At 53.4% G+C, this 27,466-nt stretch overlaps 1 protein-coding gene across 1 annotated transcript in view; it reads right to left on the bottom strand.

Annotated features, from left to right (window-relative positions):
* Positions 1–27,466, bottom strand: part of tns1b (tensin 1b) — a 299,976-nt gene that overhangs the window by 235,083 nt on the left and 37,427 nt on the right. The window contains exons 5-9 of the mRNA XM_038790323.1: positions 15,382–15,452; positions 10,019–10,102; positions 8,167–8,279; positions 4,402–4,462; positions 4,220–4,295 (exon numbers count right to left, since the gene is read on the bottom strand). Of these exons, the coding sequence (XP_038646251.1) occupies positions 4,220–4,295; positions 4,402–4,462; positions 8,167–8,279; positions 10,019–10,102; positions 15,382–15,452 (405 nt within the window). The remainder of the gene's footprint in view (positions 1–4,219; positions 4,296–4,401; positions 4,463–8,166; positions 8,280–10,018; positions 10,103–15,381; positions 15,453–27,466) is intronic.

Here is a 27,466-nt window from a genome sequence, read left to right as displayed (position 1 = left end):
CTCTCACTGGGATACAGTCCCACACACACTGACTCTCACTGGGATACAGTCCCACACACACTCTCGCTGGGATACAGTTCCACACACACCGACTCTCACTGGGATACAGTTCCACACACACTGACTCTCACTGGGGTACAGTTCCACACACTGACTCTCACTGGGAACAGTTCCCACACACTGACTCTCACTGAGATACGTTCCACACACACTGACTCTCACTGGGTACAGTTCCACACACACTGACTCCCACTGGGGTACAGTTCCACACACACTGACTCTCACTGGGATACAGTTCCACACACACTGACTCTCACTGGGGTACAGTTCCACACACACTGACTCTCACTGGGGTACAGTTCCACACACACTGACTCTCACTGGGATACAGTTCCACACACACTGACTCTCACTGAGATACAGTTCCACACACACTGACTCTCACTGGGATACAGTTCCACACACACTGACTCTCACTGGGACACAGCTCCACACACACTGACTCTCACTGGGATACAGTTCCACACACACTGACTCTCACTGGGGTACAGTTCCACACACACTGACTCTCACTGGGGTACAGTTCCACACACACTGACTCTCACTGGGATACAGTTCCACACACACTGACTCTCACTGGGGTACAGTTCCACACACACTGACTCTCACTGGGGTACAGTTCCACACACACTGACTCTCACTGGGGTACAGTTCCACACACACTGACTCTCACTGGGATACAGTTCCACACACACTGACTCTCACTGGGATACTGTTCCACACACACTGTCTCTCACTGGGGTACGGGTCCCACACACTGACTCTCACTGGGATACAGTTCCACACACACTGACTCTCACTGGGATACAGTTCCACACACACTGACTCTCACTGGGATACAGTTCCACACACACTGTCTCTCACTGGGGTACGGGTCCCACACACTGACTCTCACTGGGATACAGTTCCACACACACTGACTCTCACTGGGATACAGTTCCACACAAACTGACTCTCACTGGGATACAGTTCCACACACACTGACTCTCACTGGGGTACAGTTCCACACACACTGACTCTCACTGGGATACAGTTCCACACACACTGACTCTCACTGGACACAGTTCCACACACACTGACTCTCACTGGGATACAGTTCCACACACACTGACTCTCACTGGGGTACAGTTCCACACACACTGACTCTCACTGGGGTACAGTTCCACACACACTGACTCTCACTGAGATACAGTTCCACACACACTGACTCTCACTGGGATACAGTTCCACACACACTGACTCTCACTGGGGTACAGTTCCACACACACTGACTCTCACTGGGGTACAGTTCCACACACACTGACTCTCACTGTGGTACGGTCCCACACACTGACTCTCACTGGGATACAGTTCCACACACACTGACTCTCACTGGGATACAGTTCCACACACACTGACTCTCACTGGGTACAGTTCCACACACACTGACTCTCACTGGGATACAGTTCCACACACACTGACTCTCACTGGGACACAGTTCCACACACACTGACTCTCACTGGGATACAGTTCCACACACACTGACTCTCACTGGGGTACAGTTCCACACACACTGACTCTCACTGGGATACAGTTCCACACACACTGACTCTCACTGGGGTACAGTTCCACACACACTGACTCTCACTGGGGTACAGTTCCACACACACTGACTCTCACTGGGTACAGTTCCACACACACTGACTCTCACTGGGATACAGTTCCACACACACTGACTCTCACTGGGATACTGTTCCACACACACTGTCTCTCACTGGGGTACGGGTCCCACACACTGACTCTCACTGGGATACAGTTCCACACACACTGACTCTCACTGGGATACAGTTCCACACACACTGACTCTCACTGGGATACAGTTCCACACACACTGTCTCTCACTGGGGTACGGGTCCCACACACTGACTCTCACTGGGATACAGTTCCACACACACTGACTCTCACTGGGATACAGTTCCACACAAACTGACTCTCACTGGATACAGTTCCACACACACTGACTCTCACTGGGGTACAGTTCCACACACACTGACTCTCACTGGGATACAGTTCCACACACACTGACTCTCACTGGGACACAGTTCCACACACACTGACTCTCACTGGGATACAGTTCCACACACACTGACTCTCACTGGGGTACAGTTCCACACACACTGACTCTCACTGGGGTACAGTTCCACACACACTGACTCTCACTGAGATACAGTTCCACACACACTGACTCTCACTGGGATACAGTTCCACACACACTGACTCTCACTGGGGTACAGTTCCACACACACTGACTCTCACTGGGGTACAGTTCCACACACACTGACTCTCACTGTGGTACGGGTCCCACACACTGACTCTCACTGGGATACAGTTCCACACACACTGACTCTCACTGGGATACAGTTCCACACACACTGACTCTCACTGGGGTACAGTTCCACACACACTGACTCTCACTGGGATACAGTTCCACACACACTGACTCTCACTGGGACACAGTTCCACACACACTGACTCTCACTGGGGTACAGTTCCACACACACTGACTCTCACTGGGGTACAGTTCCACACACACTGACTCTCACTGGGATACAGTTCCACACACACTGACTCTCACTGGGATACTGTTCCACACACACTGTCTCTCACTGGGGTACGGGTCCCACACACTGACTCTCACTGGGATACAGTTCCACACACACTGACTCTCACTGGGATACAGTTCCACACACACTGACTCTCACTGGGATACAGTTCCACACACACTGTCTCTCACTGGGGTACGGGTCCCACACACTGACTCTCACTGGGATACAGTTCCACACACACTGACTCTCACTGGGATACAGTTCCACACAAACTGACTCTCACTGGGATACAGTTCCACACACACTGACTCTCACTGGGGTACAGTTCCACACACACTGACTCTCACTGGGATACAGTTCCACACACACTGACTCTCACTGGGACACAGTTCCACACACACTGACTCTCACTGGGATACAGTTCCACACACACTGACTCTCACTGGGTACAGTTCCACACACACTGACTCTCACTGGGGTACAGTTCCACACACACTGACTCTCACTGAGATACAGTTCCACACACACTGACTCTCACTGGGATACAGTTCCACACACACTGACTCTCACTGGGGTACAGTTCCACACACACTGACTCTCACTGGGGTACAGTTCCACACACACTGACTCTCACTGTGGTACGGGTCCCACACACTGACTCTCACTGGGATACAGTTCCACACACACTGACTCTCACTGGGATACAGTTCCACACACACTGACTCTCACTGGGGTACAGTTCCACACACACTGACTCTCACTGGGATACAGTTCCACACACACTGACTCTCACTGGGACACAGTTCCACACACACTGACTCTCACTGGGATACAGTTCCACACACACTGACTCTCACTGGGGTACGGGTCCCACACACACTGACTCTCACTGGGGTACAGTTCCACACACACTGACTCTCACTGGGGTACAGTTCCACACACACTGACTCTCACTGGGATACAGTTCCACACACACTGACTCTCACTGGGGTACAGTTCCACACACACTGACTCTCACTGGGATACAGTTCCACACACACTGACTCTCACTTGGATACAGTTCCACACACACTGACTCTCACTGGGATACAGTTCCACGCACACTGACTCTCACTGGGATACAGTTCCACACACACTGTCTCTCACTGGGGTACGGGTCCCACACACTGACTCTCACTGGGATACAGTTCCACACACACTGACTCTCACTGGGATACAGTTCCACACACACTGACTCTCACTGGGATACAGTTCCACACACACTGACTCTCACTGGGATACAGTTCCACACACACTGACACCCAGTGAATCAGTGGGCCGGGGTTCTCCGAGCCTCCGTGACGAAATTGCGCTCGGTGCAAAGGGCGGAGAATGGTGCGTCAGACCAGCGATTCTCTGCGGACCGGAGAACTAGCGCCAGTCGCACGCGCGGCTGACGCGGCACCGGTTGGGGACCATTGAAACAGGCCCCCGCGTCGATTCTCTGCCGGCAGCTGTCCACGTTCGGGCCAGCCACTGTCTGGTCCGGGATTGTAATATTTGGAACTGTTTGTAATCACACTCCCATTTCTTACCAGTATGTCTCCTTTCAACATGAGTCCTGGCTCGATGGTGATACAGATACTCGTCTGTTCGTCTCCCGGGATGTTGCTGAAAGATTTGATTAAGAAAGAGGAATAAGCAGGCGTTTGATAATCAGCAGCAGAGAAACCAGAGCACGGAAGGTTGAGAAGTAGACATTGGGAGAGTCACTCACTAGATTCCTGACGTGTAAACTGGCTGCATTGACTGGTAGATCTTCAGGAATGGCCGGCACCCTGACGAGCAAAGGATCATCGTTAGAAATCAGCAAAGGAGGGACAAATAATGGAGAAAGAGAGGCCGACAGGGAGAGTGACAGTACAATAGACGCAGTGGTCAGTATGTGAGGAGACCTTTGTACAGAGGCAGTAACTCCACCTCCACCCATGTTGTGATCACCAACTCCACCGAGGCTGCCTCGCAGTGGCGTCTGGGGAACACTCCTTACTGAAGTGGGCTGAGGAGGAGGCCCCGGCTCCTTTCACCACTCCAGTGTCTCTGGTACCAGTGACCGGGGATGCACCGCTCGAATTACCAGGGCCTGCCTGCTCACACAATAAACACCATCCACCGATTCATGCTGTGGAGACTCCTCAATATGGAGTGCCCACCCCTTCCTCCTGCAACCTGTGCAGTGACCCAACCTCTGTTTGTGAAGCTCTCTGACTGGCTTCACGGCTCCGAGAGGCAGGCCACAATATTTAAACGAATAGTGGGTCCCAGGGGCAGCCTCCATTTGGTCAACACGAGTAAAAATTGCTCCCGTGGCCCCGATGTCAATACGTGAAATTCGGGGAATCAAATTTGGTCCAGAACGCAAGAACCACAGCTTACTGGTCGAGGAAAAATGAGAGAGTGTGTGAGAGAGAGAAACAGAGAGAGTAAAGGTGTGAGAGAGAGAGAGAGAGAGAGAGATGGAGAGAGAGAGAGAGGGATGGAGAGATGCAAGAATGGAGAGAGAGAGAGAGCGATGGCCAGAGGCAGAGAGGATTGGAGAGAGAGAGAGGGATGGGTAGTGAGAGGGACTGGGAGAGAGTGGCATGGAAGAGGGATTGAGAGAGAGAGAGAGAGAGAGAGAAAGGGATGCGGAGAGAGAGGGGGGGGGGGGTGGAAAGAGAGAGATGGAGAGAGAGATGGAAAGCCAGAGAGCTGGAGATAGGGAGAGAGGGATGGAGAGAGTGACGGATGGAGAGAGAAAGCGATGAAGTGAGAGAGGGATGGAGAGAGGGAGAGGGATAGGGAGAGAGAGGGGATTGAGAGAGGGATAGAGAAAGCAAGGTACGGAGAGGACAAGGGATGGGCAGAAAGGGATGGAGAAAGAGGGAGTGACGGATGGAGAGAGAGAGAGAGGGATGGACGGAGAGAGGAGATGGAGAGGGGTAGAGAGAGCGAGGGATAGAGCGGGACGGGCAAGAGAGGATTTGTGAGAGAGGGAGTGAGGAATGGCGAGAAAGAATGATGGAGAGAGAGTGATGGAGAGAGAAAGATGGAGAGAGAAAGAGAGAGAGAGTGAGACAGAGGCAGAGAGAGAAATGGAGAGAAAATGTGACGGAGAGTGAAGGAGAGACTGAAAGAGAAAGGCAGATAGACAGATGGAAAGAAAGAGAGAGAACGAGGAACATGGAATAAAAGAGACAGGGGCAGCATGGGTCCACATTTGGAGATTGCCCAGTGTGCTGGATGATTGTGTTGCAGACAGGAGGAAGGCAGGTATAGAATCAGTGAATCACAGCACAACTACAACACTGAAGGAGGCCGTTCAGCCTGTCACATCCTTGCCATCTCTCTGCAAGAACAACTCAACAAGATCCCCATAGCCCAGGAATGTTTTTTCCTTCAGAGGTTTATCCTGACTAGAATACACAGTTAAATCTGCCTCCAGTGCTCTCTCAGACAGGTGCGTTTCCAATCCGAACCACTCACTGCGTCAATAATGTTACCTTGTCTTCCACCAATCACCTTCAATTTGTGCCCCCGGCGTCTTGACACTTGCACCAATGGAGTGCCGCTCTATTTATCTAAACTCTTCAACATTTTGAAGACCACCAGACAATTGCCTCTTGGCCTGCCCTAATCTCAGAACATTCCCGTCTCTCCCAATCTATCCATGTGGCTAAAGTCACCCATTTTTGGAACCATTCTAGTAAACCTTTTCTGCACCGTCTCTCAAATATTCACATCCTTCCTGAAATGAAGTGTCCGGAATTGAACACAATAATCTCGCCGATGCCAAGCGAGTGTTTCATAAAGATTTATCACAACTTGCTTGCTATTGTACTCTATGCCTCTATTTATGAAGTTTGGTATCCCTGGTGCCTTTTTTAACCATTTTCTCAACTTGCCCAGTCACCTTCAATAATCTTTGGACAGAAACCCCAAGGTCTCCCTGTTGCTAAGGCTCCTCATTCCATTGCTTTTAAACTGCTTCATAACAGTCGTGTCAGCAAAGTTATTGAATGTCTTTTGGAATCCACATCAAAGACGCACCCTCGGTCTGTCTCCCAGGGCTGAGCACTGACCACATGTTTCCTCAAGCAGCAGCTCTAATATAATCATAGATATCATAGAATTTACAGTGCAGAAGGAGGCCATTCAGCCCACCGAGTCTGCACCGGCTCTTTTTGAAAGACCACCCTACCCAAGCCCGCACCTCCACCCTATCCCCATAACCCAGTAACCCCACCCAACACTAAGGGCAATTTTGGACACTAATGACAATTTAGCATGGCCAATCCACCTAACCTGCACATCTTTGGACTGTGGGAGGAAACCGGAGCACCTGGAGGAAACCCACACACACACGGGGAGAACATGCAGACTCCGCACAGACAGTGACCCAAGCCGGGAATCGAACCTGGGACCCTGGAGCTGTGATGCAATTGTGCTAACCACTGTGCTACCGTGCTGCCCCAAATGGATGGTCCAAGTGATTCAAAGAGTAAAGGCCACACTCATCCATATGCTCAAATCCACCACTCGGTTACACAACAGGTTACTGCAGTGAAACATCCCAGAGCACAAATAGACAAATGTTAACACTGACACAGAGAGGCAGATATTAGGATAAGTGACTTCAAACTTGGTGGTTTTTAAAGAGGGTCTGAATTGAAGTGGACACATTTCAGGGGGAATTATTTTTATTCATTCACTAACTATTCCTGTCCAACCATAATCGCCATCAGTCGCTGAGGTGTAGGTACACCCACTGTGCTGTTAGGGAGGGAGTTCCAGGATGTTGCCCCAGCGACAGTGAAGGAACGGCTGATATGTTTCCAAGTCAGGGTGGGGAGTGACTTGGAGGGGAACCTCCAGGTGGTGGGGTTCCCAGGTATCTGCTGCTCTTGTCCTTCCAGGTGGTAAAGGTGGTAGATTCGGGAGGCGCTGTTGAAGGAGCCTTGGTGAGTTTCATAGAACCCGGACAGTGCGGAAGAGGCCATTTAGCACATTGATCTGTACCAATCCTCCAAAAGTGCACCATACCTAGGCCCACTCCCCCACCTTATCCCCATAACTCCTAACCTGCACATCTTTGGACTGTGGGAGGAAACCGGAGCACCCGGAGGAAACCCACGCACACACGGGGAGAACGTGCAGACTCCGCACAGACAGTCACCCGAGGTTGGAATTGAACCCAGGACCCTGGATCTGTGAGGTAGCAGTGCAAACCACGGTGCCACCCTTTAATTGCTGCAGTGGATCTTGTAGATGGTACACACTGTTGCCAGTGTGTGTTGGAGGGGGCATGTTTGAATGTTTAAGGTGGTGGATGGGGTGCTGCTGATTTGCAATTCCCGAAGGTAAAGGTTTGCCAACAATAGTGAGGGGAAAAGAATGGAGGACACGAGAGGCTGGAGGAAGCATGAAGATAACATTTTTCACTTTGGATTTTCTTCATTCAAAACTGTCAGAAAGTATGGTTTGTGAAAAGCTGACGGCTTACCACCGTTGGCCTCGAAGTTGGGAATGCTGTGCATGATCACGTGATGCAGAAATAGAGGCTTGTTGTTCATTTTGATTGTGCCGGAGAGGAGACCACTGAAATAATGGACATACCTGCAGCAAAAGAGGGATTTTATTAACTGGGAATTTGGACAGGCAATATATACAGTCACAGGGTCATCACCTTCCATACAAGCATGAGGTACAACACAGGTCTGATCCAAATTAATCTACACTGTCCCCATCAAACACTCCCAGGACAGGTACAGCACGGGGTTAGAAACAGAGTAAAGCTCCCTCTACACTGTCCCCATCAAACACTCCCAGGACAGGTACAGCACGGGGTTAGAAACAGAGTAAAGCTCCCTCTACACTGTCCCCATCAAACACTCCCAGGACAGGTACAGCACGGGGTTAGATACAGAGTAAAGCTCCCTCTACACTGTCCCCGTCAAACACTCCCAGGACAGGTACAGCACGGGGTTAGATACAGAGTAAATCTCCATCTACGCTGTCGCCATCAAACACTCCCAGGACAGGTACAGCACGGGGTTAGAAACAGAGTAAAGCTCCCTCTACACTGTCCCCATCAAACACTCCCAGGACAGTTACAGCACGGGGTTAGATACAGAGTAAAGCTCCCTCTACACTGTCCCCATCAAACACTCCCAGGACAGGTACAGCACGGGGTTAGATACAGAGTAAAGCTCCCTCTGCACTGTCCCCATCAAACACTCCCAGGACAGGTACAGCACGGGGTTAGATACAGAATAAAGCTCCCTCTACACTGTTCCATCAAACACTCCCAGGACGGGTACAGCACAGGGTTAGATGCAGAGTAAAGCTCCCTCTACACTGTCCCCATCAAACATTCCCAGGACAGGTACAGCATGGGGTTAGATACAGAGTAAAGCTCCCTCTACCCTGTCCCCATCAAACACTCCCAGGACAGGTACAGCACGGGGTTAGATACAGAGTAAAGCTCCCTCTACACTGTCCCATCAAACACTCCCAAGACAGGTACAGCACGGGGTTAGATACAGAGTAAAGCTCCCTCTACACTGTCCCCATCAAACGCTCCCAGGACGGGTCCAGCACAGGGTTAGATGCAGAGTAAAGCTCCCTCTACACTGTCCCCATCAAACACTCCCAGGACAGGTATAGCACGGGGTTAGATACGGAGTAAAGCTCCCTCTACACTATCCCCATCAAACACTCCCAGGACAGGTACAGCACGGGGTTAGATACAGAGTATAGCTCCCTCTACACTGTCCCCATCAAACACTCCCAGGACAGGTACAGCACGGGGTTAGATACAGAGTAAAGCTCCCTCTACACTGTCCCCATCAAACACTCCCAGGACAGGTACAGCACGGGGTTAGATACAGAGTAAAGCTCCCTCTACACTGTCCCCATCAAACACTCCCAGGACAGGAACAGCACGGGGTTAGATACAGAGTAAAGCTCCCTCTACACTGTCCCCATCAAACACTCCCAGGACAGGTACAGCACGGGGTAGATACAGAGTAAAGCTCCCTCTACACTGTCCCCATCAAACACTCCCAGGACAGGAACAGCACGGGGTTAGATACAGAGTAAAGCTCCTTTCACACTTTTCCCTTTGAGCAGGGAGAGAATTCATTCGTATTATATTTGAAATCTGACTCCAGAGTGATATTCGGCACATTTGTGCGTGAGGTCACACAACATTAGAGGGTGAAAAGAGACTGTTTGTCTTGGATCACTTGACACAACCTCCTAACAAGCCCATTAATCTCACAAGGTCAGCCTCTTGCCTTCTTTGATTGAAAGGACAGAGAGATTTGCGCTGTGTTTGACAGACTGGGACCCACCTTCTCTGTGAGGGCTGGCCCACCGGCAGTATTTTATCCTCGTAGAATTTCTTCATGGCAAATCGATCCAAAGCTTGGTCAGCACTAGGGAGGAAGGGGAGACAGGAAATGAGATCATTGCAGTGATTCTGGGACCAGAGAGCGAGAGATCCCATAAAGTGTGTTATGTCCAGGAACACGGAATTAAATACATTAAGAATGGGCACAGACTAATGTGTAACATAATCAACACACACACATTGTCCCTGTGCCTGGAGAAATTATAGAATGAACTGGGAATGTAATAGGAATATCGGAAATAGCAGCAGGAAGTGACCATACAGTCCATGGAGATGCTGCACCATTCAATCTGACCAGGCCTAATCGTCAGCACCAACTCTATTCCCCTGCCCATTTCCCACATCCACTGAACCTCTGTGACACCAAACCCCTCAGCCTTAAACATCTTCACTGACGGAGCAGCCACAGGCGTCTGGGGTGCCGAATTCCACAGATTCACAACCCTTTCGATGATGACATTTCTCCCCATTTCAGCCACATCCTGACACTGTGTATTCCCGTGTCTCCGATTCCCTGACCAGCAGCAACAATGGGCGGAATTTGGCGGCCCGTTTCTCACGGTGCACACCCATCATAGTCTGACACGAACCCTCACAACCTCGCCCTGCCAACCTGGCACTGCCCCCGGAGCCCTGGTTCTGCCAACCTAGTGCTGCCCCCAGCACCCTCTCTCTGCCAACCTGGCATTGTCCCAGAACCCTTGCCAGAACACTCTAAGCTCCGGGCATGCCCAAAACATGTGGACATGGTTTGCAGGGCTGCCCTTGCACCTCATACAACTGTCTTCTACCCAAAAAATACTTGCTCATTCTCGCTGCCGTCACATATGCCCGGTGAACTGTTTTTAAAGGCTTAAATTCAATTAGACTGAGCCTGGCACATGATGAGGAGGAACTAACCCTGCCCAGGACCTCTGCCCACAGACCCGCTTCCAACTCCTCACCTAGCTCCTCTTACCATGCACTTCCAAGTAGTCCGTGATCTCATCTTTAATAATGGACCCTAAAATCTCACCAATGACCAAAGTCAGGCTAACCGGCCGATAATTTCCCGTCTTCTGCCTCCCTCCCTTATTAAACAGTGGTGTTACATTAGCCACTTTCCAGTCCTCCTCAGTCCTCCCTGCCTCCAGTGATTCCTGAAAGATCATCACTAATGCCTCCACAATCTCCTCAGCTATCTGTCTCAGAACCCTGGGGTGTAGTCCATCCGGTCCAGGTGATTTATCCATCTTCAGACCTTTCAGTTTCCCCAGAACCTTCTCCTTAGTAATGGCCACTGCACTCACCTCTGCCCCCTGATTCTCCTGGAGCTCTGGCATCCCGCTGGTGTCTTCCACCGTGAAGATTGATGCAAAGTAACTATTCAGTTCATCTGCCATTTCTTTGTTTCATATTATTACTGCTCCAGCCACAATTTCCAGTGGTCCAATGTCTATTTTTCCCTCTCTCTTACCTTTTATATATAGAAATAAACTCTTTTATATTACTGCTACCCTGCACAAATATTTCATCTTCTTCCCCCTTATTTCTTTTTTAGTTGTCCTCTGCTCACTTTTAAAGTCTTCCCAATCCTCTGGCTTCCCACTAATCCTCGCCACTTTGTCTGCTTTTTCTTTTATGCTGTCCTTGACTTCCCTCATCAACCATGGATGCCTTGTCCTCCCCTTAGCATGTTTCCTCCTCCTTGGGATGAATTTCTGTTGTGCCTCCCTAATAACCCCCAAAACTCCTGCCATTGCTGTTCCACTGCCTTCCCTGCTAGGCTCCTTTGCCAATCAACTCTGGCCAGCTCCTCCCTCATGTCTTTGTAGTTACCCTTATTTAATTGTAATACCGTTACATCTGATTGCAGCTTCTCCCTCTCAAACTGCAGGGTAAATTCTATCATATTGTGGTCACTGCTCCCTAAGGGTTCCTTCACCTTAAGTTCCCTAATCAAGTCTGCCTCATTACACATCACCAAATCCAGAATTGCCTGTTCCCTAGTCGGCTCTGTCACAAGCTGCTCCAAAAAAACATCTCGTAGACATTCCACAAATTCCTTTTCTTGGGATCCACTACCAACCTGATTTTCCCAGTCCACCTGCATATTGAAGTCCCCACGATTATTGATTATTGTAATATTGCCTTTTTTACATGACTTTACTATCTCCCGATTTAATTTCTGCCACACATCCTGACTACTGCTAGGGGGCCTGTACATAACTCCCATCAGGGTCTTTTAACCTTTGTGATTCCTCAACTCTACCCACAGAGTCTCTGCCTTCTGATCCTATATCGCTCTTTGCTATCGATTTAACTTCATTCCTCACTAACAATGCAACCCCGCCCCCTTTGCCCATCTGCCTGTCCACTGTCTTCTGACTCTCTTCTTCCTGTCCCTTAATCAATCCTTTACCGTACTGAAACATCGCCCCCAACTCCATGAGTCCTGACCTTTTGTATTAATCATTGTGCGGCATCTTATCCAGTGTCTTTTGGAAAGCCATGTGCACCACATCTACTGGTTTCCCTTCATCTACTCAACTCATTTTACCCCAGAAAACGTGAAGCATAGAATCATAGATTGGTCACAGCACAGCAGGTTGCCATTCAAGCTTTCATTTCCCTGCCAGCTCTCTACAAGAGTAACTCGCCCAGTCCCACGCCCCTGTCTTTCCCCTGTTGCTGTGCAGTGTCTTCGCTTGAAAGGCATTCTTCTGAAAGCCACGATTGAATCTGCCTCCACCATGCTCTCAGACAGTGCATTCCCAACCACTCACCAGGGGCTGGTTTAGCTCACTGGGCTAAATCGCTGGCTTTGAAGGCAGGCCAGCAGCACGGTTCGATTCCCGTACCAGCCTCCCCGAACAGGCACCGGAATGTGGCGACTAGGGGCTTTTCACAGTAACTTCATTTAGAACATAGAACGATACAGCGCAGTACAGGCCCTTCGGCCCTCGATGTTGCACCGACATGGAAAAAAAAACTAAAGGCCATCTAACCTACACTATGCCATTATCATCCATATGCTTATCCAATAAATTTTTAAATGCCCTCAATGTTGGCGAGTTCACTACTGTTGCAGGTAGGGCATTCCACGGCCTCACCACTCTTTGCGTAAAAAACCCACCTCTGACCTCTGTCCTATATCTATTACCCCTCAATTTAAGGCTATGTCCCCTCGTGCTAGCCACCTCCATCCGCGGGAGAAGGCTCTCACTGTCCACCCTATCTAACCCTCTGATCATTTTGTATGCCTCTATTAAGTCACCTCTTAACCTTCTTCTCTCTAACGAAAACAACCTCAAGTCCATCAGCCTTTCCTCATAAGATTTTCCCTCCATACCAGGCAACATCCTGGTAAATCTCCTCTGCACCCGTTCCAAAGCTTCCACGTCCTTCCTATAATGAGGCGACCAGAACTGTACGCAATACTCCAAATGCGGCCGTACCAGAGTTTGGTACAGCTGCATCATGACCTCATGGCTCCGGAACTCAATCCCTCTACCAATAAAGGCCAACACACCATAGGCCTTCTTCACAACCCTATCAACCTGGGTGGCAACTTTCAGGGATCTATGTACATGGACACCGAGATCCCTCTGCTCATCCACACTACCAAGAATTTTACCATTAGCCAAATATTCCGCATTCCTGTTATTCTTTCCAAAGTGAATCACCTCACACTTCTCCACATTAAACTCCATTTGCCACCTCTCAGCCCAGCTCTGCAGCTTATCTATGTCCCTCTGTAACCTGCAACATCCTTCCGCACTGTCTACAACTCCACCGACTTTAGTGTCGTCTGCAAATTTACTCACCCATCCTTCTGCGCCCTCCTCTAGGTCATTTATAAAAATGACAAACAGCAACGGCCCCAGAACAGATCCTTGTGGTACGCCACTCGTAACTGAACTCCATTCTGAACATTTCCCATCAACTACCACTCTCTGTCTTCTTTCAACTAGCCAATTTCTGATCCACATCTCTAAATCACCCTCAATCCCCAGCCTCCGTATTTTCTGCAATAGCCGACCGTGGGGAACCTTATCAAACGCTTTACTGAAATCCATATACACCACATCAACTGCTCTACCCTCGTCTACCTGTTCAGTCACCTTCTCAAAGAACTCGATAAGGTTTGTGAGGCATGACCTACCCTTCACAAAACCATGCTGACTATCCCTAATCATATTATTCCTATCTAGATGATTATAAATCGTATCTTTTATAATCCTCTCCAAGACTTTACCCACCACAGACGTTAGGCTCACCGGCCTATAGTTACCGGGGTTATCTCTACTCCCCTTCTTGAACAAAGGGACCACATTTGCTATCCTCCAGTCCTCTGGCACTATTCCTGTAGCCAATGATGACCTAAAAATCAAAGCCAAAGGCTCAGCAATCTCTTCCCTGGCTTCCCAGAGAATCCTAGGATAAATCCCATCCGGCCCCGGGGACTTATCTATTTTCACCTTGTCCAGAATTGCCAACACTTCTTCCCTACGCACCTCAATGCCATCTATTCTAATAGCCTGGGTCTCAGCATTCTCCTCCACAATATTATCTTTTTCTTGAGTGAATACTGACGAAAAGTATTCATTTAGTATCTCGCTTATCTCCTCAGCCTCCACACACAACTTCCCACCACTGTCCTTGACTGGCCCTACTCTTACCCTAGTCATTCTTTTATTCCTGACATACCTATAGAAAGCTTTTGGGTTTTCCTTGATCCTACCTGCCAAAGACTTCTCATGTCCCCTCCTTGCTCGTCTTAGCTCTCTCTTTAGATCCTTCCTCGCTTCCTTGTAACTATCAAGCGCCCCAACTGAAACTTCACGCCTCATCTTCACATAGGCCTCCTTCTTCCTCTTAACAAGAGATTCCACTTCTTTGGTAAACCACGGTTCCCTCGCTCGACCCCTTCCTCCCTGCCTGACTGGTACGTACTTATCAAGAACATGCAATAGCTGTTCCTTGAACAAGCTCCACATATCCAGTGTGCCCAACCCTTGCAGCCTACTTCTCCAACCAACACATCCTAAGTCATGTCTAATGGCATCATAATTGCCCTTCCCCCAGCTATAACTCTTGCTCTGCGGGGTATACTTATCCCTTTCCATCACTAACGTAAAGGTCACCGAATTGTGGTCACTGTCTCCAAAGTGAAGCCTACTCGTGACAATAAGCAATTTTCATTCGCAACTTTGCATTCTCGTGATATTTTTCGCTCCCGCCACCAAACTGCCGGATGCGAAAGAGAGTGGAAATCTAGCCCTGGAGTGAGAAGAGAATCCAGCCCTTGTTCTTGGATCCTACCTGGCTGATATGTTGCTGTAATGCATGTAGGCAGCCATCACCACTCCTGTCCGACCTCGATTTCCCTGCAGTGAGAATTAACTCAAATCAGTGCCCAGAAATCAATAAAAATACAACCAATTACCAAGCACATGATTACAGGAAATAGAAAATAAATGATTTGTATCTATAGCGTGGACGAACTCGGAAACTTGGGGCTGTGGGACGGGGTTAAATGGGTGGGCGGAGTCAGTGATAGGGAAGAGTGTACATAATAATAATCTTTATTGTCACAAGTAGGCTGACATTAACACTGCAATGAAGTTACTGTGAAAATCCCCTCGTCCCCACACTCCAGCACCTGTTCGGGTTCACAGAGGGAGAATTCAGAATGTCCAATTCACCTAACGAGCACGTCTTTCAGGACTTGTGGGAGGAAACCGGAGCACCCGGAGGAAACCCACGCAGACACGGGGAGAACGTGCAGACCCCGCACAGACAGTGACCCAAGCCGGGAATCGAACCCGTGAAGCAGCATTGCTAACCACTGTGCTACAGAGCTGCCCTGGGGATGCAGGAGGGGTGTGGGGGTGTAGAGTCGGTGATGGAGGGAGTGCACAGGGGGGTGAGGGAGGGGTGTGGGTGGGGTCAGTGACGTGGGGAGTGTAGATGGGGGTGAGGGAGGGGTGTGGGTGGGTTCAGTGACGTGGGGAGTGTAGATGGGGGTGAGGGTGTGGGTGGGTGGGGTCAGTGACATGGGGAGTGTAGGTGGGGGTGAGGGAGGGGTGTGGGTGGGTCAGTGACGTGGGGAGTGTAGATGGGGGTGAGGGAGGGGTGTGGGCGGGTCAGTGACATGGGGAGTGTAGATGGGGGAGAGGGAGGGGTGTGGGTGGGTCAGTGACGTGGGGAGTGTAGTGTGAGGGCTCTGGGTATGGGAGGCAGTGAGGGTTCCGGGTATGGAAGACAGTGAGGGTTCCGGGTATGGGAGACAGTGAGGGTTCCGGGTATGGGAGACAGTGAGGGTTCCGGGTATGGAGTATGCCGGTATGGACAGTGAGGGGTTCCGGGTATGGGAGACAGTGAGGGTTCCGGGTATGGGAGACAGTGAGGGTTCCGGGTATGGGAGACAGTGAGGGTCTCCGGGTATGGGAGACAGTGAGGGTTCCGGGTATGGGAGACAGTGAGGGTTCCGGGTATGGGAGACAGTGAGGGTTCCGGGTATGGGAGACAGTGAGGGTTCCGGGTATGGGAGACAGTGAGGGTCCGGGTATGGGAGACAGTGAGGGTTCCGGGTATGGGAGACAGTGAGGGTTCCGGGTATGGGAGACAGTGAGGGTTCCGGGTATGGGAGACAGTGAGGTTCCGGGTATGGGAGACAGTGAGGGTTCCGGGTATGGAGACAGTGAGGGTTCCGGGTATGGGAGACAGTGAGGGTTCCGGGTATGGGAGACAGTGAGGGTTCCGGGTATGGGAGACAGTGAGGGTTCCGGGTATGGGAGACAGTGAGGGTTCCGGGTATGGGAGACAGTGAGGGCTCCGGGTATGGGAGACAGTGAGGTTCCGGGTATGGGAGACAGTGAGGGTTCCGGGTATGGGAGACAGTGAGGGTTCCGGGTATGGGAGACAGTGAGGGTTCCGGGTATGGGAGACAGTGAGGGTTCCGGGTATGGAGACAGTGAGGGTTCCGGGTATGGGAGACAGTGAGGGTTCCGGGTATGGGAGACAGTGAGGGTCCGGGTATGGGAGACAGTGAGGGTTCCGGGTATGGGAGACAGTGAGGGTTCCGGGTATGGGAGACAGTGAGGGTTCCGGGTATGGGAGACAGTGAGGGTTCCGGGTATGGGAGACAGTGAGGGTTCCGGGTATGGGAGACAGTGAGGGTTCCGGGTATGGGAGACAGTGAGGGTTCCGGGTATGGGAGACAGTGAGGGTTCCGGGTATGGGAGACAGTGAGGGTTCCGGGTATGGGAGACAGTGAGGTTCCGGGTATGGGAGACAGTGAGGGTTCCGGGTATGGGAGACAGTGAGGGTTCCGGGTATGGGAGACAGTGAGGGTTCCGGGTATGGGAGACAGTGAGGGTTCCGGGTATGGGAGACAGTGAGGGTTCCGGGTATGGGAGACAGGGGTTCCGGGTATGGGAGACAGTGAGGGTTCCGGGTATGGGAGACAGTGAGGGTTCCGGGTATGGGAGACAGTGAGGGTTCCGGATATGGGAGACAGTGAGGGTTCCGGGTATGGGAGACAGTGAGGGTTCCGGGTATGGGAGACAGTGTGGGCTCCGGGTAAGGGAGACAGTGAGGGTTCCGGGTATGGAGGCAGTGAGGGTTCCGGGTATGGGAGACAGGGTTCCGGGTATGGGAGGCAGTGAGGGTTCCGGGTATGGGAGACAGTGTGGGCTCCGGGTAAGGGAGACAGTGAGGGTTCCGGGTATGGGAGACAGTGAGGGTTCCGGGTATGGGAGACAGTGAGGGTTCCGGGTATGGGAGACAGTGAGGGTTCCGGGTATGGGAGACAGTGAGGGTTCCGGGTATGGGAGACAGTGAGGGTTCCGGGTATGGGAGACAGTGAGGGTTCCGGGTATGGGAGACAGTGAGGGTTCCGGGTATGGGAGACAGTGAGGGTTCCGGGTATGGGAGACAGTGAGGGTTCCGGGTATGGGAGACAGTGAGGGTTCCGGGTATGGGAGACAGTGAGGGTTCCGGGTATGGGAGACAGTGAGGGTTCCGGGTATGGGAGACAGTGAGGGTTCCGGGTATGGGAGACAGTGAGGGTTCCGGGTATGGGAGACAGTGAGGGTTCCGGGTATGGGAGACAGTGAGGGTTCCGGGTATGGGAGACAGTGAGGGTTCCGGGTATGGGAGACAGTGAGGGTTCCGGGTATGGGAGACAGTGAGGGTTCCGGGTATGGGAGACAGTGAGGGTTCCGGGTATGGGAGACAGTGAGGGTTCCGGGTATGGGAGACAGTGAGGGTTCCGGGTATGGGAGACAGTGAGGGTTCCGGGTATGGGAGACAGTGAGGGTTCCGGGTATGGGAGACAGTGAGGGTTCCGGGTATGGGAGACAGTGAGGGTTCCGGGTATGGGAGACAGTGAGGGTTCCGGGTATGGGAGACAGTGAGGGTTCCGGGTATGGGAGACAGTGAGGGTTCCGGGTATGGGAGACAGTGAGGGTTCCGGGTATGGGAGACAGTGAGGGTTCCGGGTATGGGAGACAGTGAGGGTTCCGGGTATGGGAGACAGTGAGGGTTCCGGGTATGGGAGACAGTGAGGGTTCCGGGTATGGGAGACAGTGAGGGTTCCGGGTATGGGAGACAGTGAGGGTTCCGGGTATGGGAGACAGTGAGGGTTCCGGGTATGGGAGACAGTGAGGGTTCCGGGTATGGGAGACAGTGAGGGTTCCGGGTATGGGAGACAGTGAGGGTTCCGGGTATGGGAGACAGTGAGGGTTCCGGGTATGGGAGACAGTGAGGGTTCCGGGTATGGGAGACAGTGAGGGTTCCGGGTATGGGAGACAGTGAGGGTTCCGGGTATGGGAGACAGTGAGGGTTCCGGGTATGGGAGACAGTGAGGGTTCCGGGTATGGGAGACAGTGAGGGTTCCGGGTATGGGAGACAGTGAGGGCTCCGGGTATGGGAGACAGTGAGGGTTCCGGGTATGGGAGACAGTGAGGGTTCCGGGTATGGGAGACAGTGGGGGGCTCTGGGTATGGGAGACAGTGAGGGTTCCGGGTATGGGAGACAGTGAGGGTTCCGGGTATGGGAGACAGTGAGGGTTCCGGGTATGGGAGACAGTGAGTGTTCCGGGTATGGGAGACAGTGAGGGTTCCGGGTATGGGAGACAGTGAGGGTTCCGGGTATGGGAGACAGTGAGGGTTCCGGGTATGGGAGACAGTGAGGGTTCCGGGTATGGGAGACAGTGAGGGTTCCGGGTATGGGAGACAGTGAGGGTTCCGGGTATGGGAGACAGTGAGGGTTCCGGGTATGGGAGACAGTGAGGGTTCCGGGTATGGGAGACAGTGAGGGTTCCGGGTATGGGAGACAGTGAGGGTTCCGGGTATGGGAGACAGTGAGGGTTCCGGGTATGGGAGACAGTGAGGGCTTCCGGGTATGGGAGACAGTGAGGGTTCCGGGTATGGGAGACAGTGAGGGTTCCGGGTATGGGAGACAGTGAGGGTTCCGGGTATGGGAGGCAGTGAGGGTTCCGGGTATGGGAGACAGTGAGGGTTCCGGGTATGGGAGGCAGTGAGGGTTCCGGGTATGGGAGACAGTGAGGGTGCCGGGGATGGGAGACAGTGAGGGTTCCGGGTATGGGAGACAGGGGTTCCGGGTATGGGAGACAGGGTTCCGGGTATGGGAGACAGAGTTCCGGATCTGGGAGACAGTGAGGGTGCCGGGTATGGGAGACAGTGAGGGTTCCGGGTATGGGAGGCAGTGAGGGTTCCGGGTATGGGAGACAGTGAGGGTTCCGGGTATGGGAGACAGTGAGCGTTCCGGGTATGGGAGACAGTGAGGGTTCCGGGTATGGGAGACAGGGTTCCGGGTATGGGACACAGTGAGGGCTCCGGGTATGGGGGACAGTGAGGGTTCCGGGTATGGGAGACAGTGAGGGTTCCGGGTATGGGAGACAGTGAGGGTTCCGGGTATGGGAGGCAGTGAGGGTTCCGGGTATGGGAGACAGTGAGGGTGCCGGGTATGGGAGACAGTGAGGGTTCCGGGTATGGGAGACAGTGAGGGTTCCGGGTATGGGGACAGTGAGGGTTCCGGGTATGGGAGACAGTGAGGGTTCCGGGTATGGGAGACAGTGAGGGTTCCGGGTATGGGAGACAGTGAGGGTTCCGGGTATGGGAGACAGTGAGGGGTCCGGGTATGGGAGACAGTGAGGGTTCCGGGTATGGGAGACAGTGAGGGTTCCGGGTATGGGAGACAGTGAGGGTTCCGGGTATGGGAGACAGTGAGGGTTCCGGGTATGGGAGACAGTGAGGGTTCCGGGTATGGGAGACAGTGAGGGTTCCGGGTATGGGAGACAGTGAGGGTTCCGGGTATGGGAGACAGTGAGGGTTCCGGGTATGGGAGACAGTGAGGGTTCCGGGTATGGGGAGACAGTGAGGGTTCCGGGTATGGGAGACAGTGAGGGTTCCGGGTATGGGAGACAGTGAGGGTTCCGGGTATGGGAGACAGTGAGGGTTCCGGGTATGGGAGACAGGGTTCCGGGTATGGGAGGCAGTGAGGGTTCCGGGTATGGGAGGCAGTGAGGGTTCCGGGTATGGGAGACAGGGTTCCGGGTATGGGAGACAGTGAGGGTTCCGGGTATGGGAGACAGTGAGGGTTCCGGGTATGGGAGACAGTGAGGGTTCCGGGTATGGGAGACAGTGAGGGTTCCGGGTATGGGAGACAGTGAGGGTTCCGGGTATGGGAGACAGTGAGGGTTCCGGGTATGGGAGGCAGTGAGGGTTCCGGGTATGGGAGACAGTGAGGGTTCCGGGTATGGGAGACAGTGAGGGTTCCGGGTATGGGAGACAGTGAGGGTTCCGGGTATGGGAGGCAGTGAGGGTTCCGGGAATGGGAGACAGGGGTTCCGGGTATGGGAGACAGTGAGGGCTCCGGGTATGGGAGACAGTGAGGGTTCCGGGTATGGGAGACAGTGAGGGTTCCGGGTATGGGAGACAGTGAGGGTTCCGGGTATGGGAGACAGTGAGGGTTCCGGGTATGGGAGGCAGTGAGGGTTCCGGGTATGGGAGACAGTGAGGGTTCCGGGTATGGGAGACAGTGAGGGTTCCGGGTATGGGAGACAGTGAGGGTTCCGGGTATGGGAGACAGTGAGGGTTCCGGGTATGGGAGACAGTGAGGGTTCCGGGTATGGGAGACAGTGAGGGTTCCGGGTATGGGAGACAGTGAGGGTTCCGGGTATGGGAGACAGTGAGGGTTCCGGGTATGGGAGACAGTGAGGGTTCCGGGTATGGGAGACAGTGAGGGTTCCGGGTATGGGAGACAGTGAGGGTTCCGGGTATGGGAGACAGTGAGGGTTCCGGGTATGGGAGACAGTGAGGGTTCCGGGTATGGGAGACAGTGAGGGTTCCGGGTATGGGAGACAGTGAGGGTTCCGGGTATGGGAGACAGTGAGGGTTCCGGGTATGGGAGACAGTGAGGGTTCCGGGTATGGGAGACAGTGAGGGTTCCGGGTATGGGAGACAGTGAGGGTTCCGGGTATGGGAGACAGTGAGGTTCCGGGTATGGGAGACAGTGAGGGTTCCGGGTATGGTAGACAGGGTTCCGGGTATGGGAGACAGTGAGGGCTCCGGGTATGGGAGACAGTGAGGGCTCCGGGTATGGGAGACAGTGAGGGTTCCGGGTATGGGAGACAGTGAGGGTTCCGGGTATGGGAGACAGTGAGGGTTCCGGGTATGGGAGACAGTGAGGGTTCCGGGTATGGGAGACAGTGAGGGTTCCGGGTATGGGAGACAGTGAGGGTTCCGGGTATGGGAGACAGTGAGGGTTCCGGGTATGGGAGACAGTGAGGGTTCCGGGTATGGGGAGACAGTGAGGGTTCCGGGTATGGGAGACAGTGAGGGCTCCGGGTATGGGAGACAGTGAGGGTTCCGGGTATGGGAGACAGTGAGGGTTCCGGGTATGGGAGACAGTGAGGGTTCCGGGTATGGGAGACAGGGTTCCGGGTATGGTAGACAGTGAGGGTTCCGGGTATGGGAGACAGTGAGGGTTCCGGGTATGGGAGACAGTGAGGGTTCCGGGTATGGGAGACAGTGAGGGTTCCGGGTATGGGAGACAGTGAGGGTTCCGGGTATGGGAGACAGTGAGGGTTCCGGGTATGGGAGACAGTGAGGGTTCCGGGTATGGGAGACAGTGAGGGTTCCGGGTATGGGAGACAGTGAGGGTTCCGGGTATGGGAGACAGTGAGGGTTCCGGGTATGGGAGACAGTGAGGGTTCCGGGTATGGGAGACAGTGAGGGTTCCGGGTATGGGAGACAGTGAGGGTTCCGGGTATGGGAGACAGTGAGGGTTCCGGGTATGGGAGACAGTGAGGGTTCCGGGTATGGGAGACAGTGAGGGTTCCGGGTATGGGAGACAGTGAGGGTTCCGGGTATGGGAGACAGTGAGGGTTCCGGGTATGGGAGACAGTGAGGGTTCCGGGTATGGGAGACAGTGAGGGTTCCGGGTATGGGAGACAGTGAGGGTTCCGGGTATGGGAGACAGTGAGGGTTCCGGGTATGGGAGACAGTGAGGGTTCCGGGTATGGGAGACAGTGAGGGTTCCGGGTATGGGAGACAGTGAGGGTTCCGGGTATGGGAGACAGTGAGGGCTCCGGGTATGGGAGACAGTGAGGGTTCCGGGTATGGGAGACAGTGAGGGTTCCGGGTATGGGAGACAGTGAGGGTTCCGGGTGTGGGAGACAGTGAGGGTTCCGGGTATGGGAGACAGTGAGGGTGCCGGGTATGGGAGACAGTGAGGGTTCCGGGTATGGGAGACAGTGAGTGTTCCGGGTATGGGAGACAGTGAGGGTTCCGGGTATGGGAGACAGTGAGGGTTCCGGTATGGGAGACAGGGTTCCGGGTATGGGAGACAGTGAGGGTTCCGGGTATGGGAGACAGTGAGGGCTCCGGGTATGGGAGACAGGGTTCCGGGTATGGGAGACAGTGAGGGTTCCGGGTATGGGAGACAGTGAGGGTTCCGGGTATGGGAGGCAGTGAGGGTTCCGGGTATGGGAGACAGTGAGGGTTCCGGGTATGGGAGGCAGTGAGGGTTCCGGGTATGGGAGACAGTGAGGGTGCCGGGGATGGGAGACAGTGAGGGTTCCGGGTATGGGAGACAGGGTTCCGGGTATGGGAGACAGGGTTCCGGGTATGGGAGACAGAGTTCCGGATCTGGGAGACAGTGAGGGTGCCGGGTATGGGAGACAGTGAGGGTTCCGGGTATGGGAGGCAGTGAGGGTTCCGGGTATGGGAGACAGTGAGGGTTCCGGGTATGGGAGACAGTGAGCGTTCCGGGTATGGAGACAGTGAGGGTTCCGGGTATGGGAGACAGGGTTCCGGGTATGGGAGACAGTGAGGGCTCCGGGTATGGGGGACAGTGAGGGTTCCGGGTATGGGAGACAGTGAGGGTTCCGGGTATGGGAGACAGTGAGGGTTCCGGGTATGGGAGGCAGTGAGGGTTCCGGGTATGGGAGACAGTGAGGGTGCCGGGTATGGGAGACAGTGAGGGTTCCGGGTATGGGAGACAGTGAGGGTTCCGGGTATGGGGGACAGTGAGGGTTCCGGGTATGGGCGACAGTGAGGGTTCCGGGTATGGGAGACAGTGAGGGTCCCGGGTATGGGAGACAGTGAGGGGTCCGGGTATGGGAGACAGTGAGGGTTCCGGGTATGGGAGACAGTGAGGGTTCCGGGTATGGGAGACAGTGAGGGTTCCGGGTATGGGGAGACAGTGAGGGTTCCGGGTATGGGAGACAGTGAGGGTTCCGGGTATGGGAGACAGTGAGGGTTCCGGGTATGGGAGACAGTGAGGGTTCCGGGTATGGGAGACAGTGAGGGTTCCGGGTATGGGAGACAGTGAGGGTTCCGGGTATGGGAGACAGTGAGGGTTCCGGGTATGGGGGACAGTGAGGGTTCCGGGTATGGGAGACAGTGAGGGTTCCGGGTATGGGAGACAGTGAGGGTTCCGGGTATGGGAGACAGTGAGGGTTCCGGGTATGGGAGACAGGAGGGTTCCGGGTATGGGAGACAGTGAGGGTTCCGGGTATGGGAGACAGTGAGGGTTCCGGGTATGGGAGACAGGGGGTTCCGGGTATGGGAGACAGTGAGGGTTCCGGGTATGGGAGACAGTGAGGGTTCCGGGTATGGGAGACAGTGAGGGTTCCGGGTATGGGAGACAGTGAGGGTTCCGGGTATGGGAGACAGTGAGGGTTCCGGGTATGGGAGACAGTGAGGGTTCCGGGTATGGGAGGACAGTGAGGGTTCCGGGTATGGGAGACAGTGAGGGTTCCGGGTATGGGAGACAGTGAGGGTTCCGGGTATGGGAGACAGTGAGGGTTCCGGGTATGGGAGACAGTGAGGGTTCCGGGAAGGGAGACAGGAGGGTTCCGGGTATGGGAGACAGTGAGGGCTCCGGGTATGGGAGACAGTGAGGGTTCCGGGTATGGGAGACAGTGAGGGTTCCGGGTATGGGAGACAGTGAGGGTTCCGGGTATGGGAGACAGTGAGGGTTCCGGGTATGGGAGGCAGTGAGGGTTCCGGGTATGGGAGTCAGTGAGGGTTCCTGGTATGGGAGACAGTGAGGGTTCCGGGTATGGGAGACAGAGAGGGTTCCGGGTATGGGAGACAGAGAGGGTTCCGGGTATGGGGACAGTGAGGGCTCCGGGTATGGGAGACAGGGGTTCCGGGTATGGGAGACAGTGAGGGTTCCGGGTATGGGAGACAGTGAGGGTTCCGGGTATGGGAGACAGTGAGGGTTCCGGGTATGGGAGACAGTGAGGGTTCCGGGTATGGGAGACAGTGAGGGTTCCGGGTATGGGAGACAGTGAGGGTTCCGGGTATGGGAGACAGTGAGGGTTCCGGGTATGGGAGACAGTGAGGGTTCCGGGTATGGGAGACAGAGAGGGTTCCGGGTATGGGAGACAGTGAGGGCTCCGGGTATGGGAGACAGTGAGTTCCGGGTATGGGAGACAGTGAGGGTTCCGGGTATGGGAGACAGTAGAGGGTTCCGGGTATGGGAGACAGTGAGGGTTCCGGGTATGGGAGACAGTGAGGGTTCCGGGTATGGGAGACAGGGGTTCCGGGTATGGGAGACAGTGAGGGTTCCGGGTATGGGAGACAGTGAGGGCTCCGGGTATGGGAGACAGTGAGGGTTCCGGGTATGGGAGACAGTGAGGGTTCCGGGTATGGGAGACAGTGAGGGTTCCGGGTATGGGAGACAGTGAGGGTTCCGGGTATGGGAGACAGTGAGGGTTCCGGGTATGGGAGACAGTGAGGGTTCCGGGTATGGGAGACAGTGAGGGTTCCGGGTATGGGAGACAGTGAGGGTTCCGGGTATGGGAGACAGTGAGGGTTCCGGGTATGGGAGACAGTGAGGGCTCCGGGTATGGGAGACAGTGAGGGTTCCGGGTATGGGAGACCGTGATGGCTCTGGATTTGGGAGACCAGGAAGACTCCGTATGTGAATGCTATGATGGATTCGACACTGCTCCCTCTGCTCCAGGGTAATTGTTGTTCCCTCTACAACAACGTATTTATGCGAAGCTGGATTTTCACCAATGTTTTTGCTGAACAAAGAACAAAGAAAGGTACAGCACAGGAACAGGCCCTTCAGCCCTCCAAGCCTGTGCCGACCATGCTGCCCGTCTAAACTAAAATTGTCTGCACTTCCCGGTCCGTATCCCTCTATTCCCATTGGCAAGATGCCCCTTAAATGTCACTATCGTCCCTGCTTCCACCACCTCCTCCGGCAGCGAGTTCCAGGCACCCACTACCCTCTGTATAAAAAACTTGCCTCGTACATCTCCTCTAAACCTTGCCCCTCGCACTTTAAACCAATGCCCCCAAGTAATTGACCCCTCTACCCTGGGGGAAAAAAATCTCTGAATATCCACCCGGTCTATGCCCCTCATAATTTTGTAGACCTCTATCAGGTCGCCCCTCAACCTCTTTCATTCCAGTGAGAACAAACCGAGTTTATTCAACCTCTCCTCATAGCTAATGCCCTCCATACCAGGCAACATCCTGCTAAATCTCTTCTGCACCCTCCCCAAAGCCTCCACATCCTTCTGGTAGTGTGGCGACCAGAATTGAACACTATACTCCAAGTGTGGCCTAACTAAGGTTCTATACAGCTGCAACATGACTTGCCAATTTGTATACTCAATGCCCCGGCCAATGAAAGCAAGCATGCCGTATGCCTTCTTGACTACCTTCTCCATCTGTGTTGCTCCTTTCAGTGACCTGTGGACCTGTACACCTAGATCTCTCTGACTGTCAATACTCTTGAGGGTTCTACCATTCACTGTATACTCCCTACCTGCATTACCTCACATTTGTCCAGGTTAAACACCATCTGCCATCTCTCCACCCAAGTCTCCAAACGATCTAAATCCTATTGTATCCTCTGACAGTCCTTATCGCTATCCGCATTTCCACCAACTTTTGTGTCATCTGCAAACTTACTAATCAGACCAGTTACATTTTCCTCCAAATCATTTATATATACTATGAACAGCAAAGGTCCCAGCACTGATCCCTGCGGAACACCACTAGTCACAGCCCTCCAATTAGAAAAGCACCCTTCCATTGCTACTCTCTGCCTTCTATGACCTAGCCAGTTCTGTATCCATCTTGCCAGCTCACCCCTGATCCCGTGTGACTTCACCTTTTGTACCAGTCTGTCATGAGGGACCTTGTCAAAGGCCTTACTGATGTCCATATAGACAACATCCACTGCCCTACCTGCATCAATCATCTTTGTGACCTCTTCAAAAAACTCTGTCAAGTTAGTGAGACACAACCTCCCCTTCACAAAACCGTGCTGCCTCTCGCAAATACGTCCATTTGCTTCCAAATGGGAGTGGATCCTGTCTCGAAGAATTCTCTCCAGTAATTTCCCTACCACTGACGTAAGGCTCACCGGCCTGTAGTTCCCTGGATTATCCTTGCTCCCCTTCTTAAACAAAGGAACAACATTGGCTATTCGCCAGTCCTCTGGGACATCACCTGAAGACAGTGAGGATCCAAAGGATTCTGTCAACAATGGGCAGAGCCAGGTTCTATTTTGATCATGGTAATTAGCATCGACATGTCAGAGACCCTCAGCCCCAGAAACCCTAATGTCTCACAAACAAAAACAAAATCTTTATTAACTTCTGTTTAATTTTGGAATTAATTTTTGTGCTAAGAAATGCTGTGGTGAGTTACAGGAGATGTGTGTCATCTTGGCATTGCCGGCTCCCGCCCTGGCCACGACCCTGTCTCCCTCCGCGGGCTGTACCTCTGCGCTGCTGATGGATTCTGTTCGCCAGTTCCCTGTTTTTGAAAACCTGCCATGCTGCTGTGGTTGATGTGGGCGGGGGACTTTCCAACGTGGTGGGATGATGCAGAGCGGGGGGGGGGGG

This window comes from Scyliorhinus canicula, chromosome 2 (assembly GCF_902713615.1).
Source record: "Scyliorhinus canicula chromosome 2, sScyCan1.1, whole genome shotgun sequence".
NCBI classification, from domain to species: Eukaryota; Metazoa; Chordata; class Chondrichthyes; order Carcharhiniformes; family Scyliorhinidae; genus Scyliorhinus; species Scyliorhinus canicula.
The sequence above is the reverse complement of the archived record's forward strand: the minus strand, read 5'-3'. Positions and strand labels throughout refer to the sequence as shown.